The 21,905-nt window shown below is 48.6% G+C and overlaps 1 protein-coding gene across 1 annotated transcript; it reads left to right on the top strand.

Moving 5' to 3' along the window:
• Positions 1 to 468: 468 nt before the first annotated feature.
• LOC131132193 (plexin-B2-like) lies at positions 469 to 21,173 on the top strand. Its single transcript, XM_058077587.2, has 41 exons — positions 469 to 628; positions 4,525 to 5,039; positions 5,113 to 5,439; positions 5,665 to 5,803; positions 5,889 to 6,034; positions 6,103 to 6,282; positions 7,503 to 7,637; positions 7,872 to 7,972; positions 8,042 to 8,168; positions 8,762 to 8,924; positions 9,926 to 10,037; positions 10,121 to 10,232; positions 10,311 to 10,412; positions 10,481 to 10,576; positions 11,476 to 11,563; positions 11,629 to 11,792; positions 11,888 to 12,036; positions 12,704 to 12,839; positions 13,049 to 13,185; positions 13,255 to 13,437; positions 13,499 to 13,610; positions 13,671 to 13,877; positions 13,964 to 14,047; positions 14,598 to 14,693; positions 14,852 to 14,988; positions 15,059 to 15,159; positions 15,226 to 15,455; positions 15,543 to 15,724; positions 15,799 to 15,865; positions 15,941 to 16,087; positions 16,167 to 16,244; positions 16,315 to 16,393; positions 17,154 to 17,254; positions 17,329 to 17,410; positions 17,490 to 17,641; positions 18,028 to 18,188; positions 18,273 to 18,420; positions 18,493 to 18,557; positions 18,637 to 18,712; positions 18,802 to 18,876; positions 20,271 to 21,173. Exons 2-41 carry the CDS (start codon positions 4,530 to 4,532, stop codon positions 20,373 to 20,375), a joined length of 5,592 nt encoding a protein of 1,863 aa, XP_057933570.2. The 5' UTR covers positions 469 to 628; positions 4,525 to 4,529; the 3' UTR covers positions 20,376 to 21,173.
• Positions 21,174 to 21,905: the final 732 nt, after the last annotated feature.

Raw genomic sequence — 21,905 nt, 5'->3', positions numbered from 1 at the left:
CGTTTCACTTTTATTGTGAAGATATTATGTCAAATGAAAAAACACGCGAGCTTGTAGTGAAATAAGAAAAAAAACAGAAACGGAACGTACAGCCGCTAAATCCTAGCTGGGCTCCTAAGGATTCGTTTGTATAAAGCGAAAGAGTCACTGTGTGTGGCTTCCTTGTCGGATTATCAAAATTAAACATTCTATCAACACGAGTGTTGTTCCTGCACTTAATATGATGAGTAGTAACGTGATTCCGGATGTGAGCTAAGTATTTTGGATCGTAACACATCACCAATTCAAGCGTACACCGAACAAAATTAAATAAAAAAGACGCTATGCTTTTACTTCCAAAGACAGGCTCATGTAGTTCCGGTTTAGGCGGCGACTTGACACACGTGGTGTGAATCTCAGGGCCGTCAGAAAGTGTTGAAGAGGAGGCGGAGGAAGAGGAAGGGAAAGGAAGGCGAGAAGAACAACAAGCTTCAGTCGATCGCTTCTGCTCTGCCGGCTAGACACGACCAGGAAGCAACCCCTGTTGGACTTCTGCTACCGCCACCGCTGCCTGGCACCAGGATGTAAAGATTAGGAAGTTTTGGCCCCACTTTGACATCTTTGTGGACGAACCGGACGAGCGTACGAGGTAAGTAAGCACCTGAATCCCTGCCGTCCATCTTGTTTGCCAGGAAATAGTTTGTTTCTGATGCGTTGGGAAGTCTTGGAATTCCGAGCGAGGTTTGCGCGGCACAGGACTCCGCTTCCAAAACACCCCATTTAGTCTTCTTCCAAAACACTCCATTTAGTCTTCTTCCCGGTTTCTTCCAAGGCTTTTGTTGCTTCCTGAAAGTTGACATGTTCCCCAAACACTTGGAAGACTCGGGGTTGTCGACCAGGTGGAGTTTGGGGATAGTTTTTTCGGACTTTTAGGGGGATTCTTGCTGCGTTGAATTTGACTTAGCACATTCAGGACTTGTTGCTCGAAGTTGCGAAGTATGCCGATACGTCCACATCGGGCCCGCCGATCGGCTGGAGAACACCGACGCGTTATTTGTAGGCGCCAATCGTGCTGTTTAACAAGGCTGGCTAAATGTGCTTTTATGCGGGTGGAGTGTGGCGCTGGCAGCCGTGCATATGGCAACACCGGGAATGCGTCTGGCAACATCTGGAGCTTCACACGGTGGGCCGATCCCGTTGAGCAAGTCTGCCACACACCTCAGGGGCATTTCTACAGGAAGAAACACCTGGAACCGGAAGTAGACGTCAGCCAGGCTGGAATACGTTCGTTCTGTGACGTCAGCAAAATGTCAAAATCAGGTCTGCTGCTTCCTTCACCTTTACTGCTGTCAATATGGATGGGATTAGCCCCGCCCACTGCCCACTTCCCTCTCCTGATGAGTGAAAGGTGTGGTGGTCACGTGATGACAGGCTTGGTTTGTGAAAGCGCATTGAAAGGAAGCTGGGAGGTTTGTGTGCTGGCGCTCTCACGGAACACAGGAAGTGAGCGGCCAGAGGTCAGAGGTCGCCTGACTGCAGCGGCACACGCTTTCTTTCCCATGAAAAGTCGTCTTGTGTTCAGCGCGGCTGGAGATGATGCTCTGATGTTGTCTGACTCCCCCACGTGGTCGGCGGATGAAAGCAGGCGTGCCGATGGCGAGGAGGAAGTCGACGGGTCATGTCGGCCTCGGCCTTCTCCGGCAGGACGCGGCGCTGAAGAAGAAGCCACAAAAGATTGGTTAGGGTTATGAGCCTCGCTGCTCCACGTGATGACATGAGTGTGTGTTTGGCCGTTAGACGTGAGTTTGGGTTCAAAGGTCGTGTTTGCTTGTGACAACACAAGCAGGCGGGTCACCACCTTCATGGTCCCCATTGCCGCCCTGATAGGCACCCAACCTCCTATACTGCAAGGATACTGCTGATTCGTTTACTGCTATTGTTTTTGTTTTTGCTGGTGATCTGTGTTGACACAGGTGGCCCCTTGATGCTAAGTGCTAATGCTAAATGCCAAACAGACAGGTGGCCCCTTGATGCTAAGTGCTAATGTTAAATGCCAAACAGACAGGTGGCTCCTTGATGCTAAGTGGTAATGCTAAATGCCAAACAGACAAGTGGCCCCTTTATGCTAATGCTAAATGCCAAACCGACAGATGGTCCCTTGATGCTAATGCTAAATTCCAAACAGACAGATTGACCCTTGATGCTAAGTGCTAATGCTAAATGCCAAACAGACAGGTGGTCCCTTGATGCTAATGCTAAATGCCAAACAGACAGATGGCTCCTTGATGCTAAGTGCTAAACAGACTGGTGGACCCTTGATGCTAAGTGCTAATGCTAAGTGCTAAACAGATAGATGGCCCCCTGATGCTAAGTGCTAATGCTAAACTGACAGATGGCCCCCTGATGCTTGCCGTCCAAACCCAGTACCTTTTGCCAACCACTTTTCACCAGTCAGCAGAAAGTCCAAAGTCCAAAACCCGATTGAGCTTTCCCCCCAAAACTCCAAGCCGTGTCCAAATAATCAGCAACCTGTGAGAGTCCGACGTCCAGAGGCAGAGGACGTGGGAGACCGGAGCCGAATAATCTTATTGGACGGCTTGCTGAGGAGGCGGGGTGCTTTTTGGGGGTAGCTGGAGTGCCGGTGTTTCCGTGGGAACGAGTGCTGCTATGAAAGGAAAGCTGAAGATGATCATGGTCCCACCTCTTAAACGGGAAACCCCCCCCCCCCCGTGCTGCGTGTCTGTGCTATGACGTCGTCGTTGGGTAATGGAGAACAGATTGGCCAAGCGTCCCTCCTCCTCCTCATCCTCCTCGTCCTCCTCCTCACGGGACATGACCATGGATGAAAGCAAAGCTCCACCTTCTCCCTGCTGATGAGGGTCTCTTTTCACTTCCTGTCAACAAGAATCTCAGCCGTATGCATTTTGTGTTCTTTCAAGTGTTCCTCTGTGCTGTAGAGCTGCCTTGTCCTCCTCCTTCTCCTCCTCCTCCTCCTCCGTCGGCACGATGAAACACTCCTCCTTGACGCTCTGCTCCACCAAATAGCTCCTACCAACACCCAACCTCTCCACCTTCTCCTCTTCCAGTTTGGCCTGGAGATGAACAAAGTATCTACCCGCCTACCCAGGTGGACCAAGTATTGGGCCACAGCTATCAATCAATCATTCAATCAATCAATCAATCACTAAGACCTTTTGGACTTTTTTTCTCCAGAAGAATAATTGAGCAGGAGCCCCTCGGTTGGCTGACCCAGCATATGTGGACATATGGAAACACTTTGGACTTTGGACATGTGGACCCCAATGGCCAACAGTGCCTTCGTTTCTCTCACATCACCAAATCTGGCTGTTCTTTTCACACCTCAAACTCCTTCTTGCAGATCTACAATCATCTGAATATGCCACATAGATAGACGGCACAGAGAAATCATGTTGGGGTTAAATACAGCACATAGATAGATGGCACATAGAAATCATGTTGGGGCTAAATACAGCACATAGATATACGGCACATAGAAATCACGTCGGGGATAAATACGGCACATAGATATACGGCACATAGAAACATATTGGGGACAAATACGGCACATAGATACTAGATGGCACATAGATAGACGCCACATAGAAATCATGTTGGGGATAAATACAGCACATAGATAGACGGCACATAGAAACATATTGAGGAAAATACAGCACATAGATAGACAGCACATAGAAACATGTTGAAGATAAATACGGCACATAGAAACATGTTGGGGATAAATACGGCACATAGACAGATGGCACATAGAACATGTCGGGGATAAATACGGCACATAGACAGACGTCACATAGAAATCATGTTAGGGATAAATACGGCATATAGATAGATTGCACATAGAACATGTTGGGGATAAATACGGCACATAGATATACGGCACATAGAAACATATTGGGGATAAATACGGCACATAGATAGATGGCACATAGAAACATATTGGGGATAAATACGGCACATAGATATACGGCACATAGAAACATTGGGGATAAATACGGCACATAGATAGACGGCACATAGAAACATATTGGGGATAAATACGGCACATAGATAGACGGCACATGGAAACATATTGGTGATAAATACGGCACATAGAAACATGTTGGGGGTAAATACGGCACATAGATAGATGGCACATAGAAACAGGTTGAAGATAAATATGGCACATAGACTGCACATAGAAACATATTGGGGATAAATACGGCACATAGAAAGATGGCACATAGATAGATGGCACATAGAAATCATGTCGGGGATAAGTGGACGTCAAACAGGAAGTGTGTGTCCAACCAATTCTGCTTTTGTCTTGGTTGAACGTGCATGTGGATCCTGAATGTGGTCCTGGTCTGAGCCGGAGTCCCTTCTTTGTCGTCACCTTCAGGTTGCCAGGTGTCCAGCCAAGTTGTTACCACATGGCACAATTGTGTGTGTGTGTGTGTGTGTGTGTGTGTGTGTGTGTGTGGACTGCAGGATTTCAACGAAATCTTCCCTCTTGTCTTCTTTCACCAGCCTCGATGGAGCGGCGGTGGGCGTGGCCGGTCCTGGTCATCTTGGCAACGGCGTTCCTCGGCGGCTCCGGCAGAAAAATCCCAGAGTTTTCCTCCGATACGCCGATCAACAACGTGGCCCAAGACCCTCGCTCCGGGCGGCTGTACGTGGGCGCCGTCAACGCCCTTTACCAGCTGACCCCTGACCTGGAGGCCGAGGCTCGCGTAGAGACGGGGCCGCGGCGGGACAACCGGCAGTGCACGCCGCCCATCACGGAGGCGTGCGAGGACGCGGTGGACACGGACAACCACAACAAGCTGCTCCTGGTCCACGCAGCCAAGGACACGCTGGTGGTGTGCGGCAGCATCTTCAGGGGCATCTGCTCGCTGAGGAACCTCAGCGACGTGGACCACGTCATCTACTTCAGCGACAGCAAGGGCGAGAAGTCGTACGTGGTGAGCACCGAGGAGAGCGTCTCGGTGGTGGGGGTCATGTCCTACTTCACCAAGGACAGAGACAACTTCACCGTCTTCCTGGTGAGGAGAAAGAGCATCATCTCCTCAACATCTCCAAAACTCACCTTCTTGTACCATCTGCTTCCCCTGGCAGGTGGCCAAAGGCTACGGCAGCCATGACAGCACCAAGCTCATCTCCACACGCATCCTCCGGGACTACGGCGAGTGGAACATCTTCGAAAACATCATCGACGCGTCCGCCGTGCAGGCCAACCCCTTCGTGCTGAAATACCTCCACGACTTCCGATTTGCCTTCAAGGACGGCGGCTTTGTCTACTTCCTGTTCTCGCGCACGCTGGGACTGCAAGACACCAAGAACTTCACCTTCATCTCCAGGATGTGCGAGGACGACCAGAGCTACTACTCCTACACCGAGCTGCAGCTCAACTGTAGCGCCTCAAACAAGCACAACAAAGTTCAGGTACCTCGTCTTCATCTCCTCCAGATTCATCTCCTTCTGGCAGAAGATGGTCTTCTAGTCTCCAACCTCAACCAACAAACCCACATTGCTCACACGACTCACGGGTGCACAAGGACCAGACCAGATCAGACGTTTTAGCACGAGACCACCTTCTCGTCTGTCTTTATTTCACAGATCTCACGTTTTCATCTGTGTCCTTTACTACTTCCTCTTCCTGTCCTCCAGGCCGCTTACGTCACAACACCAGGGGAGGTTCTGGCTCAGCATCTGAGCAGATCGGGCCAGTATGGATCAGTCTTGGCTTCTGACAAGGTTCTGTTTGTCACCTTCACTTCGGACGAGGACCCGTCCACGTCAGCCATGTGTATGTTCCTCCAACATGGCGTCCTTGTGGTTATTTTTGAGGAAGGCGGCGTGTGCCCTGACAGGAAGTGTGTTGTGGATGCTAGGTATGTACCCTCTGCGTGCCATCAATACGAGACTGCTGGCCATAATTGGCGCCTGCTACAGCCACGGCGGCCTCATTGATGACAGGCCCTCCGTGTACTCGCCGTACTCCACCAAGTCGGGGGGGCTGTGCAGCAGCAACAACCAGGTGAGGGCGTTGGCGTGGTGTTCCCTCGCGTGTGGACGCGTTGACGAGCTGGTGTTTGCTCCCCGCAGCAAAACATGGTGCTGAAGTACAAGTGTGGAGCCGAGTTCCTGCCCTCGCCACTGGCCAGCAAAGCGAACGTCGCTCTGGTCGCCGAGCCCTCGCTGGTTCGTAAGGGTCACATGACCGCCGTGGCCGTGGCTGTGGAAATGGGACACGCCGTGGCCTTCCTGGGCACCGCCAAAGGAGAGGTAAGACCATCCAATGGTCTGTGAACGCACCATGACTACGATGCTGTATTTAGCTCATATTTGCTCCCAAATGCTAATACTATATATGCTAATACAGATGGGGAAGCTTTGGGGAGCTTATTGAGTGCCAAGGATGTCCATACATCCTTAAATCCATACGTCCTTACATCCTTAAATCTTTACATCCATACATCCTTACATCCTTAAGTTCTTATGTCCTTACATCCTTAAATCCGTACGCCCTTACGTCCATACATTTTTAAATCCATATGTCCTTACATCCTTAAATCCATATGTCCTTACATCCTTAAATCCATATGTCCTTACATCCTTAAATCCATACGTCCTTACATCCTTAAATCCATACGTCCTTACATCCTTAAATCCTTACGTCCTTAAATCCTTACGTCCTTACATCCTTAAATCCTTACGTCCTTACATCCTTAAATCCTTACGTCCTTACATCCTTAAATCCTTACGTCCTTACATCCTTAAATCCTTACGTCCTTAAGTCCTTACATCCATATGACCTTACGTCCTTAAATCCTTACATCCATGCATTCTTACGTCCTTAAATGCTTACATCCATGCATTCTTACGTCCTTAAATGCTTACATCCATGCATTCTTACGTCCTTAAATCCTTACATCCATGCATTCTTACGTCCTTAAATCCTTACATCCATGCATTCTTACGTCCTTAAATCCTTATGTATTTACAACCTTAAATCCTTGCATCCATACGCCCTTACATTTTTAAATCCTTATGTCCATACGTCCTTAAATCCTTGCGTCCTTAAATCCTTGCGTCCTTAAATCCTTGCGTCCTTAAATCCTTGCGTCCTTACGTCCTTACATCCATGCATTCTTACGTCCTTAAATCCTTATGTCCTTACATCCTTAAATCCTTGCATCCATACGCCCTTACATTTTTAAATCCTTATGTCCATACATCCTTAAATCTATACATCCTTAAATCCATACATCCATACGTCCTTAAATCCTTACGTCCTTAAATCCTTACGTCCTTAAATCCTTACGTCCTTACGTCCTTACGTCCTTACGTCCTTACGTCCTTACGTCCTTACATCCATACGTCCTTACATCCATACATCCTTGCATCCATTATGGTGACAGGCGTGCTCAACCGGTCACCTCCGACACGCCAAATGATGACATGTCGGCGATGAGTTCAACTTTTGTTATGTTTTATGCGTGCAGGTGCTGAAGCTGCACCTCTCCGCCCACCCCGAGGTTTACGGGCGGGCTTCGGGTGAGATGAGCAGCGACAAGGTCAACAAGGATCTGTTTCTGGATTCCCAGCTGCAGCACGTGTACGTCACCACTGAGAAGAAGGTGATTTATCTTCTTAGCTATTTGTTCCCCTGCAGCAGCACCTTGAAGGTCAGCTTTGGTTCCACCTTTCATCTCATCTGCACGTCCTTCTCGTGCTTCCTTTGGTGGACAGCCAACATCTGCCTACGTTGGCGCTTCATTGATTTATTCTCCTTCTTTGTCTCTCATACCTGTCCCTTCATCTTTGGGCCGGCAAATCCCCGCCACAATAAAAGCCTGTGTGTCTGCCTGCAGATCACTAAGGTTCCAGTCCAGTCCTGTCACCTGAAGACAGACTGCCAGTCCTGCATGGCCCTGAAGGACCCGTACTGCGGCTGGTGTGTGCTGGAGGGAAGGTAAACCTGACTTCTAACATCATCATGCACAAACTGGTGGAGTTTTCATCGGCACATTTCCTTTTCCAGGTGCACCAGGAAGCAGGAGTGCAGCAGGTGGACGGAGGACAACACCTGGCTGTGGTCGCCCTATCAGCAGTGCGTGGAAATCCAGGCTTTCGTCCCTCCGAACATTAGCTGCCAGAAGACACAGCAGGTACTCTTCACAGAACTTCTTGCGTTACTCACTGAGAAGGTGGAGTCTCATATTAAATAAATGAAATTATTATTATTATTTGTGATAAGCTAAAACACAGAATAAAAAAAGAAAAAAGCAGAAAGAAACAAACAAAATGTTGTTGTTGTTTTTTTTTTTTTTTGCAAGGAGTGACCTGTCCCATTTTGTTGAATGGTCTGTGAACGCACCATGACTACGATGCTGTATTTAGCTCATATTTACTCCCATATGCTAATACAGATGGGGGGATCTTATTGGGTGCCAATGTTAGTCCAGGCTGGTACTGGTGGACGGCGGGCCTGTATTCATTTAGTGCTTTTCATTTCCTCTACTTCCTGTCTTACTTTGACACAAAACACCACACATCCGATACATTGCTATAATGTAGCGTGCAGCTAGCGTGCTGCTAATGCTATTGTTAACGGGTTGCCAGTCTTGCGATGCTGTCTCTCCAGTCCCTTCATCTAAGGATTTATGGCTGATTCTTACCCTTCCATGATTCCGATGACATGCGGCCACTTCATATCTGCTCACACGGTTCCATCCTTCACAAGCCCGGACGTCTTTTCCAGGTGGACATCAGCATTCCCAGCCTGCCCAGACTCAGACAGTCAGACAAGCTCCACTGCCTTTTCGGCTCTTTCCCCAGCGGAGCCGTGGTGACTGGCAGCCAGGCGGTGGTCACCTGCTCCTTGCCAGACCTCGTGGATGTCCCGCCCACTCCCGACCAGCAAGGTAAGCCCTCGGGGTACGTGTACTGTGTACTACCCCTAGGGGTACATGTACTATGTACCTCTGTTTGGAAATCACAGTTCGAAGGTAGAGAATGGTTTCATGCTTTTGTGATGCGCAATGACAGTCACTAATATACAGCGGAGTGAGACATCACTTGACAAGGACAGTCGCTAATATACAGCAGAGTGAGACATCACTAGGCAAGGACGGTCACTAAGATAAAGCAGAGTGAGACATCACTAGGCAAGGACAGTCACAAATAGACAGCGGAGTGAGACATCACTGGGCAAGGACAGTCACTAATATACAGCGGAGTGAGACATCACTGGGCAAGGACAGTCACTAATATACAGCGGAGTGAGACATTGCTAGACAAGGACAGTCACTAATATACAGTGGAGTGAGACTTCACTAGATGACAGTCACTAAAATACAGCGGAGTGAGACATCACGAGGCAAAGACGGTCACAAATATACAGCGGAGTGAGACATTACTAGGCAAGAACAGTCACAAGTATACAGCGGAGTGAGACATCGCTAGACAAGGACAGACAGTCACTAATATACAGCAGAGTGAGACATCGCTAGACAAGGACAGACAGTCACTAATATACAGCAGAGTGAGACATCGCTACGCTACACAAGGGCAGTCACAAATATACAGCGAAGTGAGACATCACTAGGCAAGGGCAGTCACAAATATACAGCGGAGTGAGACATCACTCGGCAAAGACAGTCACTAATATACTGCGGATTGAGACATCGCTAAGCAAAACAGTCACTAATATACAGCGGAGTGAGACATCACTAGACAAGGACAGACAGTCACTAATATACAGCAGAGTGAGACATCACTAGACAAGGACAGTCACTAGGATACAGCAGAGTGAGACATCACATCTAGTCATGGAGCACAAAGTGAGTCCAGCTCTGATTGATTCATTCCCGATTTTATCCCGGAAGTGTTTTTCGACCCTTGTCCAACATGTCTTTGCGTCCAGACTTTGTGTCCGTCCCCGTCCAAATCGTGGTGAACGACAGGATCGTGGTGACGTCTGGAGAATATCATTTCTATAACTGTGCCGCCACGGTCAGGAAGAACCCGAACACACCGTAAGAAGGCGACCGTTACACACTGACATACATGACGCACGACACACCTTTTTCACGTGTGTGTGTGTGTGTGTGTCTTGCAGGTGTATTTCCTGCGTGACCAGTGAATGGGGCTGTCAGTGGAACGCTCGGGAGCACCGATGCAGCGACACCGACGACGCTGCGGACGGAAGTCACGTCATCAAACCTCAGCAGGTTGATTCCTCCCTGACGTACAATCGGGTATGTCGTTTATTCCACGCCAGACTAATCGGTGTCCTTTTTCGCTCCCAGCCGGACCGCTGTCCTCAGTTTGAGTCTCCGGAGCCGCTGCTGATCCCTGTGGGCTTTGAGGTGCCCATCAGCTTCCACGGACGAAACCTGGACATCTACACGGTGAGGACATCTTCATCTTCAGCAAGCAGCATGTCTCCACGTCTCTCATGTCCCCTCCTCTTGTCCAGGGCCGGAGGTTTGGGATAGGGACGGAGCTGATGAAGCAGTTGGAGGAGGAGGTGACGCAGGAGCAGCGGTCAAAGTTTAAATTCAAAGGACATGAGGTAATGGTAATGGTTTAATTTCATTTGAACATGCATCAGATTACAATTGAGTGCATCCCATAATCAGTTCCCAGTTCCACATGTCCAAAAGGAGTAGGAAGAAGCAAAGCTTATTAAATCCTACCCCTCCATCTGGTACTTTTACAATCAGGAACTGTTTCAGTTTTTTTTTTAATTTAGTTTAATTTAATTTCATTAAATAAAATTTAGTTTATTTTAGTTTAATTTAATTTCATTAAATTAAATTTAGTTTATTTTAGTTTAATTTAATTTCATTAAATTAAATTTAGTTTATTTTAGTTTAATTTAATTTCATTAAATTAAATTTAGTTTTAGTTTAATTTAATTTCATTAAATTTAATTTATTTTAGTTTAATTTCATTAAATTAAATTTAGTTTATTTTAGTTTAATTTAGTTCAATTTAATTTTTATTAATTAATTTTTTTATTTTGGTCACATACCGAAGTAGGAGGTGATATGACCATCCAATGACATAATGGTACCATATTAAGTGTCAATATAGTGATATATATGGATGAGCACGTTCAGGTAAAAGTACAGGAAGTACTTACATCCCCATCCTGGGGCTTTTCCTTACCCCTTTGGGTCCAGGCCAGGATTGATGTATTTCACTTGAAAAACCATTTCACTTGGAGTATTCTTTTACTACAAGCTTGACGTGCGGGACTGTACTGTAGGTATTTGGGGTACTTGGAGTTAAACACTAGTGGTGCCTTCAGGTGCTTGGAAAAGAGCAATGTGCCAGCTCGTTGCTGAGGCATGATGTCCAGGCTGTTTACGTTTAATTTCTTCTTATTTTCATTGGATGCAACAGCGCCCCCCTGTGGCCTGCAAGAGTTCAGACACGCGTTAAGTGTGTGTGTGTGTGTGTGTGTAGTTTTCCTACTCTAAGCAGCAGGAGGTGAACATTTCCTTCCACGTGACCGAGCGTGACACTGAGCGCAAGATTGACAGCACCCTGACAGGTTAGTGTGTCGGTCGCACACGCGTGCCCGCCAAAGAGTGGTGTCCAAGCTGTGCTCTCCTGCAGTGCTGGTGTACAACTGCTCGGTGGGGAGGGAGGACTGCAGCCTGTGCAAACATGCCGACGCCAAGTACCAGTGCGTGTGGTGCGCCGCCTCACAGGCCTGCGTGTATCGACAACTGTGCTCCACGCCGCAGCTGGAGCTTTGCCCCGCCCCCAAGATCACTGATGTAAGATGTTTGTTGTGGTCTCCACGGGAACGTAGTGACAGGCCGCACTTACTGGAAGTGTGTATTATTGATGTTTGATCATGTGATCCCCGCAGATCATCCCGCGCTTCGGCCCGCTCAATGGCCGCATCTCTGTGACCATCAGAGGCTCCAACATGGGCATCAAGAAGGAAGACATTAAGAGGATCCGTGTGGCGGGTGTGGAGTGTGACCACCAGCAGGACCAGTACTCCGTCTCCACAAGGTCACTTGCTCAGCTAGGCTTTTTTCTTTGGAATAAAGGCCAATTCCTGCACGGTGGGCGAGTGTTTAGCGCACAGACCTCACAGCTAGGAGACCTGAGTTCAATATCACCTTCGGCCATCTCTGTGTGGAGATTGCATGTTCTCCGAGTACTCTGGTGTCCTCCCCCATTCCAAAAACATGCTAGGTTAATTAGCGACTCCAAATTGTCCATAGGTATGAATGTGAGTGGGAATGGTTGTTTGTCTATATGTGCCCCGGGATTGGCTGGCTCGCCCGAAGAATGGTTGTTTGTCTACGTATATGTGATCTCTGATTGGCTGGCTCGCCTGAAGAATGGTTGTTTGTCTACGTATATGTGCTCTTTGATTGGCTGGCTCGCCTGAAGAATGGTTGTTTACGTATGTGTGCCCTGTGATTGGCTGGCTTGCCCGAAGAATGGTTGTTTGTCTATGTATATGTGATCTCTGATTGGCTGGCTCGCCCGAAGAATGGTTGTTTGTCTACATATATGTGCCCTGTGATTGGCTGGCTCGCCCGAAGAATGGTTGTTTGTCGACATATATGTGCCCTGTGATTGGCTGGCTCGCCCGAAGAATGGTTGTTTGTCTATATGTGCCCTGTGATTGTCCTGGCTAACACGCAACTGTGTGGTTTTTTTTTTTCAGTGTGGTGTGTGAGATCGGCCCCGCTAAGAGAACGCCGCCCTTTGACCTCCCATTGGAGCCAAACAACCGCGGCGTGGTGGAAGTGGAGGTGGAGGGGGGGCGAAGCGGAAGCTCCAAGGTGCTTTTTACCTATCGGGTATGTCATCGCTTTGCTTTTTATTCGTGGAAATTGAAGTGTGACATAGTGTCAACTTCCTGTGTTGACATGCGGTTTTTGGCAGCCCTAAACAGAAAGAGATGAGGACATCTCTAATACTAGTATCTAATACTATCTAATAGTATCTAATACAAGAACGCAGATAGATTGCAGTCCTGCTGGAAAATCTAAGGAAAAGTCTTGTTCAGGACCCCAAACCTGAGAGCGTGCACCCGGGGAAGGGTCCCGCCGCCGGGGGAACCGTCATCACCATCAGCGGCGTGGACCTGGACACGGCCACCAAAGAGGACGTGACAGTGGCAGTGGGCGGAGTTCCTTGTGAAGTGTGAGTCTTCTGCTGCTCACAGCGCCACGAAAAAGACCGCTTGGTTTGACCACCTCCGTCTTTGGACAGGCTCTCCTTCGGCCAGCAGATTACCTGTGAGACGGACCGGTATCGGGGGCAGAAGGTTCCCTCGGACCTGCTGACGGTAAAGGTCAACTACGGGAAAAACACCAGCAAGGAGGTCGCTGCTGCCTTCCAGTACGCAGAGAACCCGAAGATCTCGGATTACTCCCCGAAGTCCAGCTTTGTGTGGTGAGCGCTCGAGACGCAAACATCTGATGAGAGCCTCGGTTCCTAACGCTGGTCTGCGTAGCGGCGGGCGGAGGATTGTGGTGACGGGAAGCAGTTTTGACCTGATCCAGAGGGCCGCTGTGAAGGTGGTGCCCATCTTTGACGACTTCTCAACAGACGTGTCGCCTGTGGAGGTATGGGTGGCTGTTGCTATGGTGATGGCCAGCACGGGAACACAACTTGTGGCTCGTCAGTTTGTGCAGGAGGCCCTGAGCAAGAACGACACTGTGCTGCAGTTCTCCTCGCCGGCGGCCAACTGGAGCGACAGCCGCTCTCTGCGTACCTTCCTGCACCTGGACAACGTCGTGGAGGAGCTGAGGGCCTTCGCGTACCACCCCGACCCCACCTTCAAACCTCTGTCCAAGAACGTGATCACAGAGACCAGCGTCATCATCGTCACTGTGAGCGTCACCCTCTCACGCCGCCTCGCTCGCTCGCCGCCTCGCTCGTCGCTCACACTCTTCTTCTGTACTTCCTGTTTCTGCAGGGGCGTGGCTTCTCCAAGGCCATGACGGCCAAGGAGGCGCAGGCTTTTGTTGGAGACGCTTCCTGTCATGTTAGCATACTTCAGGTAAAAACTTCATCCAGTTGGTGCATCTGTGTACTGTATGTATGGATTAATCCTAGTGGTAGTACATGTATGTACAGTATACTGTATGTATGGATTAATCCTAGTGGTAGTACATGTGTGTACTGTGTACTGTATACTGTATGTGTGGATTAATCCTAGTGGTAGTACATGTGTGTACAGTATACTGTATGTGTGGATTAATCCTAGTGGTAGTACGTGTGTGTACAGTATACTGTATGTATGGATTAATCGTAGTGGTAGTACATGTGTACAGTATACTGTATGTATGGATTAATCCCGGTGGTAGAAACATGTGTACAGTATAGTGTATGTATGGATTAATCCCGGTGGTAGTACATGTGTACAGTATACTGTATGTATGGATTAATGCCAACGGTAGTACATGCGTGTCAAGTATACTGTATGTATGGATTAATCCCGGTGGTAGTACATGTATGTACAATATACTGTATGTATGGATTAATCCTCGTGGTACATAGTTGAAAGGAGGCGGGGTCACACCTGTGATGTCATGACTGTCCCCGATCAGGATGACAAGTTGATCCTGGATGCACCGTTGTCTCAGCCCCGAGCTCGATCCAAACGCCAGCGCAGAGACGCCAGCCAAGAGCCGCTGGAGCTCGTGGTAAATACAGATCTTCTTGCTGCATGAATGAAACAATGACGGTGATGGAGGTGATGGATGACTGTGCTGGTCCTCATCCAATGTCCGCCATCTATCACGTCATAGCCTCATCATAGCATCATGGCGTCTGTGTCCGTGTTTGTGTTGGTCCACGTCAGGTGAAGTTTGGCCACGGAGAGTGGGTGGTTGGTTCCTTGTACTACGCCGGGAAGGACGACATCCCTCTCGCCATCATCATCCCGGCCGTGGTAGTGCCCATGCTGCTGTTCATCGCCGTGTCGGTGTACTGCTACAGGTGGGGGCAGGGCCGGGACCGGGGGTCAGGGTGTACGTGTTTGAGCTTTTAGCATTCTTCTTCTCTGCAGGAGAAAGAGTCGTCAGGCTGAGCGCGAGTACGAGAAGGTGAAACATCAGCTGGAGAACCTGGAGGAGAGCGTGAGGGATCGCTGCAAGAAGGAGTTCACAGGTGGGAGCGGCGTTAGTGATCATGTGACCCTCGCACAGCGCTCATCACGTGTGTTGTTTCAATAAGACCTGATGATCGAGATGGAGGACCACACCAGCGACCTGAGCGAAGCACGCATCCCCTTCCTGGACTACAAAACCTACACTGACCGGAACTTCTTCCTGCCGTCTAAGGACGGCGTGAACGACGCCATGATCACAGGCAGGATCCAGATCCCGGAATCCCGCCGGGCCATCGTGGCTCAGGCCCTCAACCAGTTTTCCAACCTGCTCAACAGCAAGACCTTCCTCATCAACGTGAGGGCGGAGCTCCACGCGCTTCTTGTCTCCTGGAAAAATGGCCACTTCCTCGTTTTACGCTTTTTTTTCTTCTTCTTCCTCAAGTTCATCCACACGCTGGAGAGCCGGCCCGACTTCAACGCGCGTGCCCGTGGTTATTTCGCCTCGCTGTTGACGGTGGCGCTGCACGGCAAGCTGGAGTACTACACCGACATCACCAGGACGCTGCTGCTGGAGCTCATGGACGAGCACGTAACCAACAAAAACCCCAAGCTCATGCTCAGGAGGTTAGCCACGCCCTCTCCCCGCATGCCGCAAAGCGCCCCCTTGATGGACACCATCTTTGTTTTCCTCCCTGCAGGTCGGAGACTGTCGTGGAGAGGATGTTGTGTAACTGGATGTCCATCTGCCTCTACCAGTTCCTCAGGGTGACGCACACACACGCACACACACACACACAGCAGAGCGGCGTTCCCTAGACGAGTGTGGGTGGCGTTTTGCAGGACAGCGCCGGGGAGCCGCTCTACAAACTCTTCAAGGCGCTGAAGCATCAGGTGGAGAAAGGTCCGGTGGACGCCAAAGTGAAGAAGGCCAAATACACGCTGAACGACACGGGACTGCTGGGAGACGATGTGGAATATTCCGTCCTGGTCAGTCCACACAAGGAATACTTTCACAATAAAAGCACGGTGCATCGCTTTGTGTGAGTGACGGCGGGTTTGCCCTCAGACCCTGCAGGTGTTGGTGCACGGGGAGGGGCCGGATGTGACCCCCGTCAAGGTGCTCAACTGTGACACCATCTCCCAGGTGACGTTCACTGGCGGCCATCTTATTCGTGTTTCATGTTTGACTCCATGGTGATTGTCCCGCCCCGCAGGTGAAGGAGAAGATCATTGATCAGGTCTACAGGAATCTGCCCTACTCGCACAGACCAAAGGTGGAGAGCGTGGCGCTCGGTAAACAAATATTATATTGATATAGAAATGGAATATTTTGGTTGTTGGAACACTGTTCACCACCTTTGTAAATGCGACATTCCGTAGCCGTGCCTGACTACGCCATTCCGTATCTGTGGATTAGTATGCCATTCCGCATCCGTGCATTAGTACGTCATTCCGTACTCGTGCATTAGTACGTCATTCCGTACTCGTGCACTACTGCGTCACTCTGCATCCGTGCACTACTGCGTCATTCCGTGTCCGTGCACTAGTGCGTCATTCCGCAAGCCGTGCACTAGTGCGTCATTCTGCAAGCCGTGCGAGCCAAAAGCGAAAGTAAAAAGTCAAGTCATTTGTGAATGATGGATTTATGATTGATGGACCTTGTATACGTACTTGATGATATGATTAGAGCCCTCTTGACACAAAATAACACCCCTATGTCTACCTTTCCACTCCTTTACCCAATACAGTAAACATAAATGAGACGCACAAGTCATAAAGACGACGGTCATCGGTCATCTCGACTCACACGTGGGCATCAGGATACCGTATCTTACGGCGTCTTTGAATGCATCTTCTGAATGCCTTACATTTAGCCATGTTATGCTTAAACACAAAGACGCTAACAATGATAGCAATATCATAGAAAGATGGCATCATCACAGTAGGCCGCATTCAAGCATGGAAGGGGATGATTTATTTGCCATAAAGTGTGGTGGGGTGAAGCAGGAAGTGATGAGCGCTGACAGGAAGTCACTGCTTCTGCTTGAGCCAGAATGGCGTCCCGGCTCCACGGGTCAGATTCTGTCCGACGTGGACCTGACGTCGCAGAAAGAAGGACGCTGGAAGCGACTCAACACTTTGGCGCATTACAACGTAAATATCACGACCATCATGTCTCCGCCCGCTGGTGATGTCATGGCATCATGTGACTCTCTCTGCTGGGCCAGGTGCGGGACAACGCCACGCTGGTTCTGTCCAAAGTGTTGCACTCCCAGTCCTTCCATCAGCACCAGGACAGCTATGAAGAGCGTAGGCGCACACGCACACACACACACACACACACACATGCACACGCACACGTAGATGATGCAATTGGTGTGGTTGCCAGGCAACGCCCTGCTGGAGGACGACAACACATTCCACCTGGTGAGACCAGCAGACGAGCTGGATGAGGTCAAGTCCAAACGAGGCAGCATGAAGGACAAGTCCATGACCAAAGCCATCACCGAGATCTACCTGACCAGACTGCTGTCTGTCAAGGTGCTGCTCCGCCCCGTGTGTCCCGGCCCCCTTGTCCCGCCCCCCGTGTCTGTCCCGCCATTTGTCTGTCCCGCCATTTGTCTGTCCCGCCCCCCGTGTCTGTCCCGCCATGTGTGTCCCGCCCCCCGTGTCTGTCCCGCCATGTGTGTCCCGCCCCCCGTGTTCCGCCATGTGTCCCGCCTCCCGTGTCCCTCCATGTGTGTGTCCTGCCCCTGTGTCCCGCCATGTGTGTGTCCTGCCCCTGTGTCCCGCCCCCGTGTACTGCCATGTGGCTGTCCCACCATGTGTCCCTCCTCCTGTGTCCCGTCCCTCCCCCGTGTCCCGCCATGTGGCTCTCCATGCGTCCCGTCCTCCACCATGTGTCAGTGCAGTGTGTGTGTCTTCAGGGGACACTGCAGCAGTTTGTGGACGACTTCTTCCGCAGTGTGCTGTGCTCGAGCGCCACCGTCCCCCCCGCCGTCAAATACTTTTTTGACTTCTTGGACGAGCAGGCGCTGAAACACGACAACGTGGACGAGGAGACGCTGCACATCTGGAAGACAAACAGGTGACCTCCAAACAGTCCAGCAGATTGTCTTATCATAGATTTAACAATCCTAATCCCAACCCAACCCCCCCCCCCCCACCCCAGTTTGCCACTTCGCTTTTGGGTGAACATCCTGAGGAACCCTCATTTCATCTTCGACGTGCACGTGACAGAGGTGGTGGACGCGTCCCTGCACGTCATCGCTCAGACCTTCATGGATGCCTGCACCAAGACCGAGCACAAACTCAGCCGGGTCCGTGCGCCCACCGGTCCAGCCGCCCACCGTCTCTCCCCACGTCTCACCTGTCCTTCTTTGTCCTGGCAGGAGTCCCCCAGCAACAAGCTGCTCTACGCTAAGGAGATCTCCACCTACAAGAAGATGGTGGACGAGTGAGTGCATCCCTAACACACACACACACACACACACAAAGACACACACAGACACACACTAATGTGTCCTTATCTGCAGTTACTACAAAGGTATCAGACAGATGGTTCCTGTCAGTGACCAGGACATGAACACTCACCTGGCTGAGGTGTCCAGGGTATGTGCATGTGTGTGCATGTGTGTGTATGTGTATGTGCACGTGCGCATGTGCATGTGTACTGACTGTGTGTGTGTGTGTGTGTGCAGCAACACACGGACAAGTTGAGCAGTCAGCTGGCGTTGCACCAACTCTACCAGTACGCCAGCAAGTACTACGATGCCGTGAGTTTCTACCAGCACTTCACATCATCCACCAGCAGAGGGCGGCAGGCGGCTTCTTACCTGCTAAACATGTTGTCTTCATAAGCTACCATAACACAGGGCTTACGTTTGCTTACTTAGTTGGGTAGTTACGTTTGGTTATTTGACCAGGTACATATGGTTAGCTACATTTGGTTAGTTGGTTAGTTACATTTGGTTATTTGGCCAGGTACATTTGGTTATTTGGTTAGTTAAATTTGGTTATTTGGCCAGGTACATACGGTTAGTTGGTTAGTTACATTTGGTTATATGGCCAGGTACATATGGTTAGTTGGGTAGTTATGCTTGGTTATTTGGCCAGGTGCATATGGTTAGTTACGTGTGGTTATTTAACCAGGTACATATGGTTAGTTGGTTAGTTACGTTTGGTTATTTGGCCAGGTACATATGGTTAGTTGGTTAGTTACATTTGGTTATTTGGCCAGGTGCATATGGTTAGTTACGTTTGGTTATTTGACCAGGTACGTATGGTTAGTTGGTTAGTTACATTTGGTTATTTGGCCAGGTATGTATGGTTAGTTGGTTAGTTACATTTGGTTAGTTACATTTGGTTATTTGGCCAGGTACGTTTGGTTAGTTACATTTGGTTATTTGGCCAGGTACGTATGGTTAATTACGGTTGGTTATTTGGCCAGGTACTTATGGTTAGTTGGTTAGTTATATTTGGTTATTTGGCCAGGTACGTATGGTTAGTTGGTTAGTTACATTTGGTTAGTTACATTTGGTTATTTGGCCAGGTACGTATGGTTAGTTGGTTAGTTACGGTTGGTTATCTGGCCAAGTACTTATGGTTAGTTGGTTAGCTACATTTGGTTATTTGGTTAGTTACATTTGGTTATTTGGCTAGGTATGTACTGTTAGTTTGTTAGTTACATTTGGTTATTTGGCCAGGTACGTATGGTTAGTTGGTTAGCTAAATTTGGTTAGTTACGGTTGGTTATTTGGCCAAGTACGTACGGTTAGTTGGGTAATTACGGTTGGTTATTTGGCCAGCAGATACTTATGGTTAGTTGGTTAGCTACATTTGGTTATTTGGCCAGCTACGTCTGGTTAGTTGGTTAGTTACATTTGATTATTTGGCCAGGTACATATGATTAATTGGTTAGTTACGGTTGGTTATTTGGCCAGCAGATACTTATGGTTAGTTGGTTAGCTACATTTGGTTATTTGGCTAAGTATGTACGGTTAGTTGGGTATTTGGAGTGGCAGCAAGGGAAGGTAAAAGTGGGAAAAGAAGGTACAGGAAATCCCCATGAAAACGTTCCATACAGGCCTGATCTCGGGTACCTGATGTGATTTCCGTGTGATTGATTGCGTGTAAAAGGAGTTTTGATGACGTTCTACTTCATGTTCAGATCATCCAGTCACTGGACCAAGACCCGGCCGCCCAGAGCAAGCAGCTGACGCTCCGCCTCCAGCAGATCGCTGCCGCCCTGGAGAACAAAGTCACCGACCTTTGACCTGACGGGAGTTGGGCGGAGTCAGATGAGAGCCAGAAGGGAGGCGTGGCTTCAGCCAACGACAGAAGCCATTTTGGATTACCATGCTGGACGAGAGGAGCGTTACCTTTTTGACCTGCGGTACGGAGATCAGACCAATGGGGGGGGGGCGCTTTATGGACCACCACTAAGGTTGCTTTTATTTTCTTGGGCCTTCAGAGTAAAAGTCCGCCAAATGAAGGAAGCTGTCAGCTGTTATGAAATCATACTTTTGTCTTTAATACGCTGACAAAGACCACTTCACGTGCACTATGTGCTCCTTGTCTAACCCTGTGTGGTACCTTTTTTTTTTTTAACTATATTGAAATGTGAAGCTTTATTTTTTTCACTTGTTATATATGCAACATTATAGAAAATGGATGGATATCAGATATATTGTATATGGATGGATGAATGGATATCAGATATAATGTATATGAATGGATGGGTATCAGATATAATGTAGTGTATACGTACCACGTTTATGCATACAAAGGCCTTCAGAAGGTCCACTTTGTTTTGCGTCGAATGAGATGTTTGCGCCACGGAGTGCCTTGCAGAAGCTAAAGCTTAGCACCACTGGGATCATGTGACCTGGGTCATGTGATCAGCTCTTGAATGTGCTGGAAAGTTGTTTGTGTACGTTTTCAAAGAATGTGAAGAAGCAGCGGTACGTTCTAGAAGGATCTTCTTGTGGATGGCTGGACTTTGGATGCAGCTGCACTTGGACTGTCCCAAATAGAAATGTCCCATTAAACACGTTTACACTAAAAAAAAAAAGTGAAGGTGATTTTTGACCAAAAACGTAAGTATGTTGTTAGTATGTCATTTTTTTCAATTTTTTCAACTTGCTGAAAATGCACTTTTCTGGTAAAAAAAAACAGCAGAAACCTCACACACGCTCAACAGGGGGCCCAGAAGAGCCCAATAATGGCATAAAATGCCAAAGTTTAAGGGTGTTGATTTTTGAAAAAAACGTAAGGGGTTAATGTCATTTTTTAAAATTTTTTCAACTTGCTGAAAATGCACTTTTCTGGTGAAAATAAGAAAGGAAACCTCACACACACACACTCAACAGGGGCCCCAGAAGCACCCAAAAAGGGAATAAAATGCCAAAGTTTGAGGGTGTTGACTTTTGAAAAAAACGTAAGGGGTTTTCAATTTTTTCAACTTGCTGAAAATGCACTTTTCTGGTGAAAATAAGAAAGGAAACCTCACACACACACTCAACAGGGGCCCCAGAAGCACCAAAAAGGGAATAAAATGCCAATTTTAAATTTTGTGATTTTTGAAAAAAACGTAAGGGGTTAGTATGTTGTTTTTTTCAATTTTTTTCAACTTGCTGAAAATGCACTTTTCTGGTCAAAAAACAGCGGAAACCTCACACACGCTCAACAGGGGGCCCAGAAGAGCCCAAAAATGGCATAAAACGCCAAAGTTTGAGGGTGTTGATTTTTGAAAAAAACATAAGGGGTTAGTATGTTGTTTTTTTTTTTTATTTTTCAACTTGCT

This window comes from Doryrhamphus excisus, linkage group LG2 (assembly GCF_037039965.1).
Source record: "Doryrhamphus excisus strain RoL-2023G ecotype Guam linkage group LG2, RoL_Dexc_Guam_v1.1, whole genome shotgun sequence".
NCBI lineage: Eukaryota > Metazoa > Chordata > Actinopteri > Syngnathiformes > Syngnathidae > Doryrhamphus > Doryrhamphus excisus.
The sequence above is the reverse complement of the archived record's forward strand: the minus strand, read 5'-3'. Positions and strand labels throughout refer to the sequence as shown.

Coding starts and splice junctions, on each gene's coding strand:
- LOC131132193 (XM_058077587.2), top strand. CDS start 4,530: ATGGAGCGGCGGTGGGCGTGGCCGGTCCTGGTCATCTTGGCAACGGCG. Junction 13,878..13,963: donor CCAGCGTCATCATCGTCACT/GTGAGCGTCACC, acceptor CTGTTTCTGCAG/GGGCGTGGCTTCTCCAAGGC. Junction 17,255..17,328: donor ACACTTTGGCGCATTACAAC/GTAAATATCACG, acceptor CTGCTGGGCCAG/GTGCGGGACAACGCCACGCT.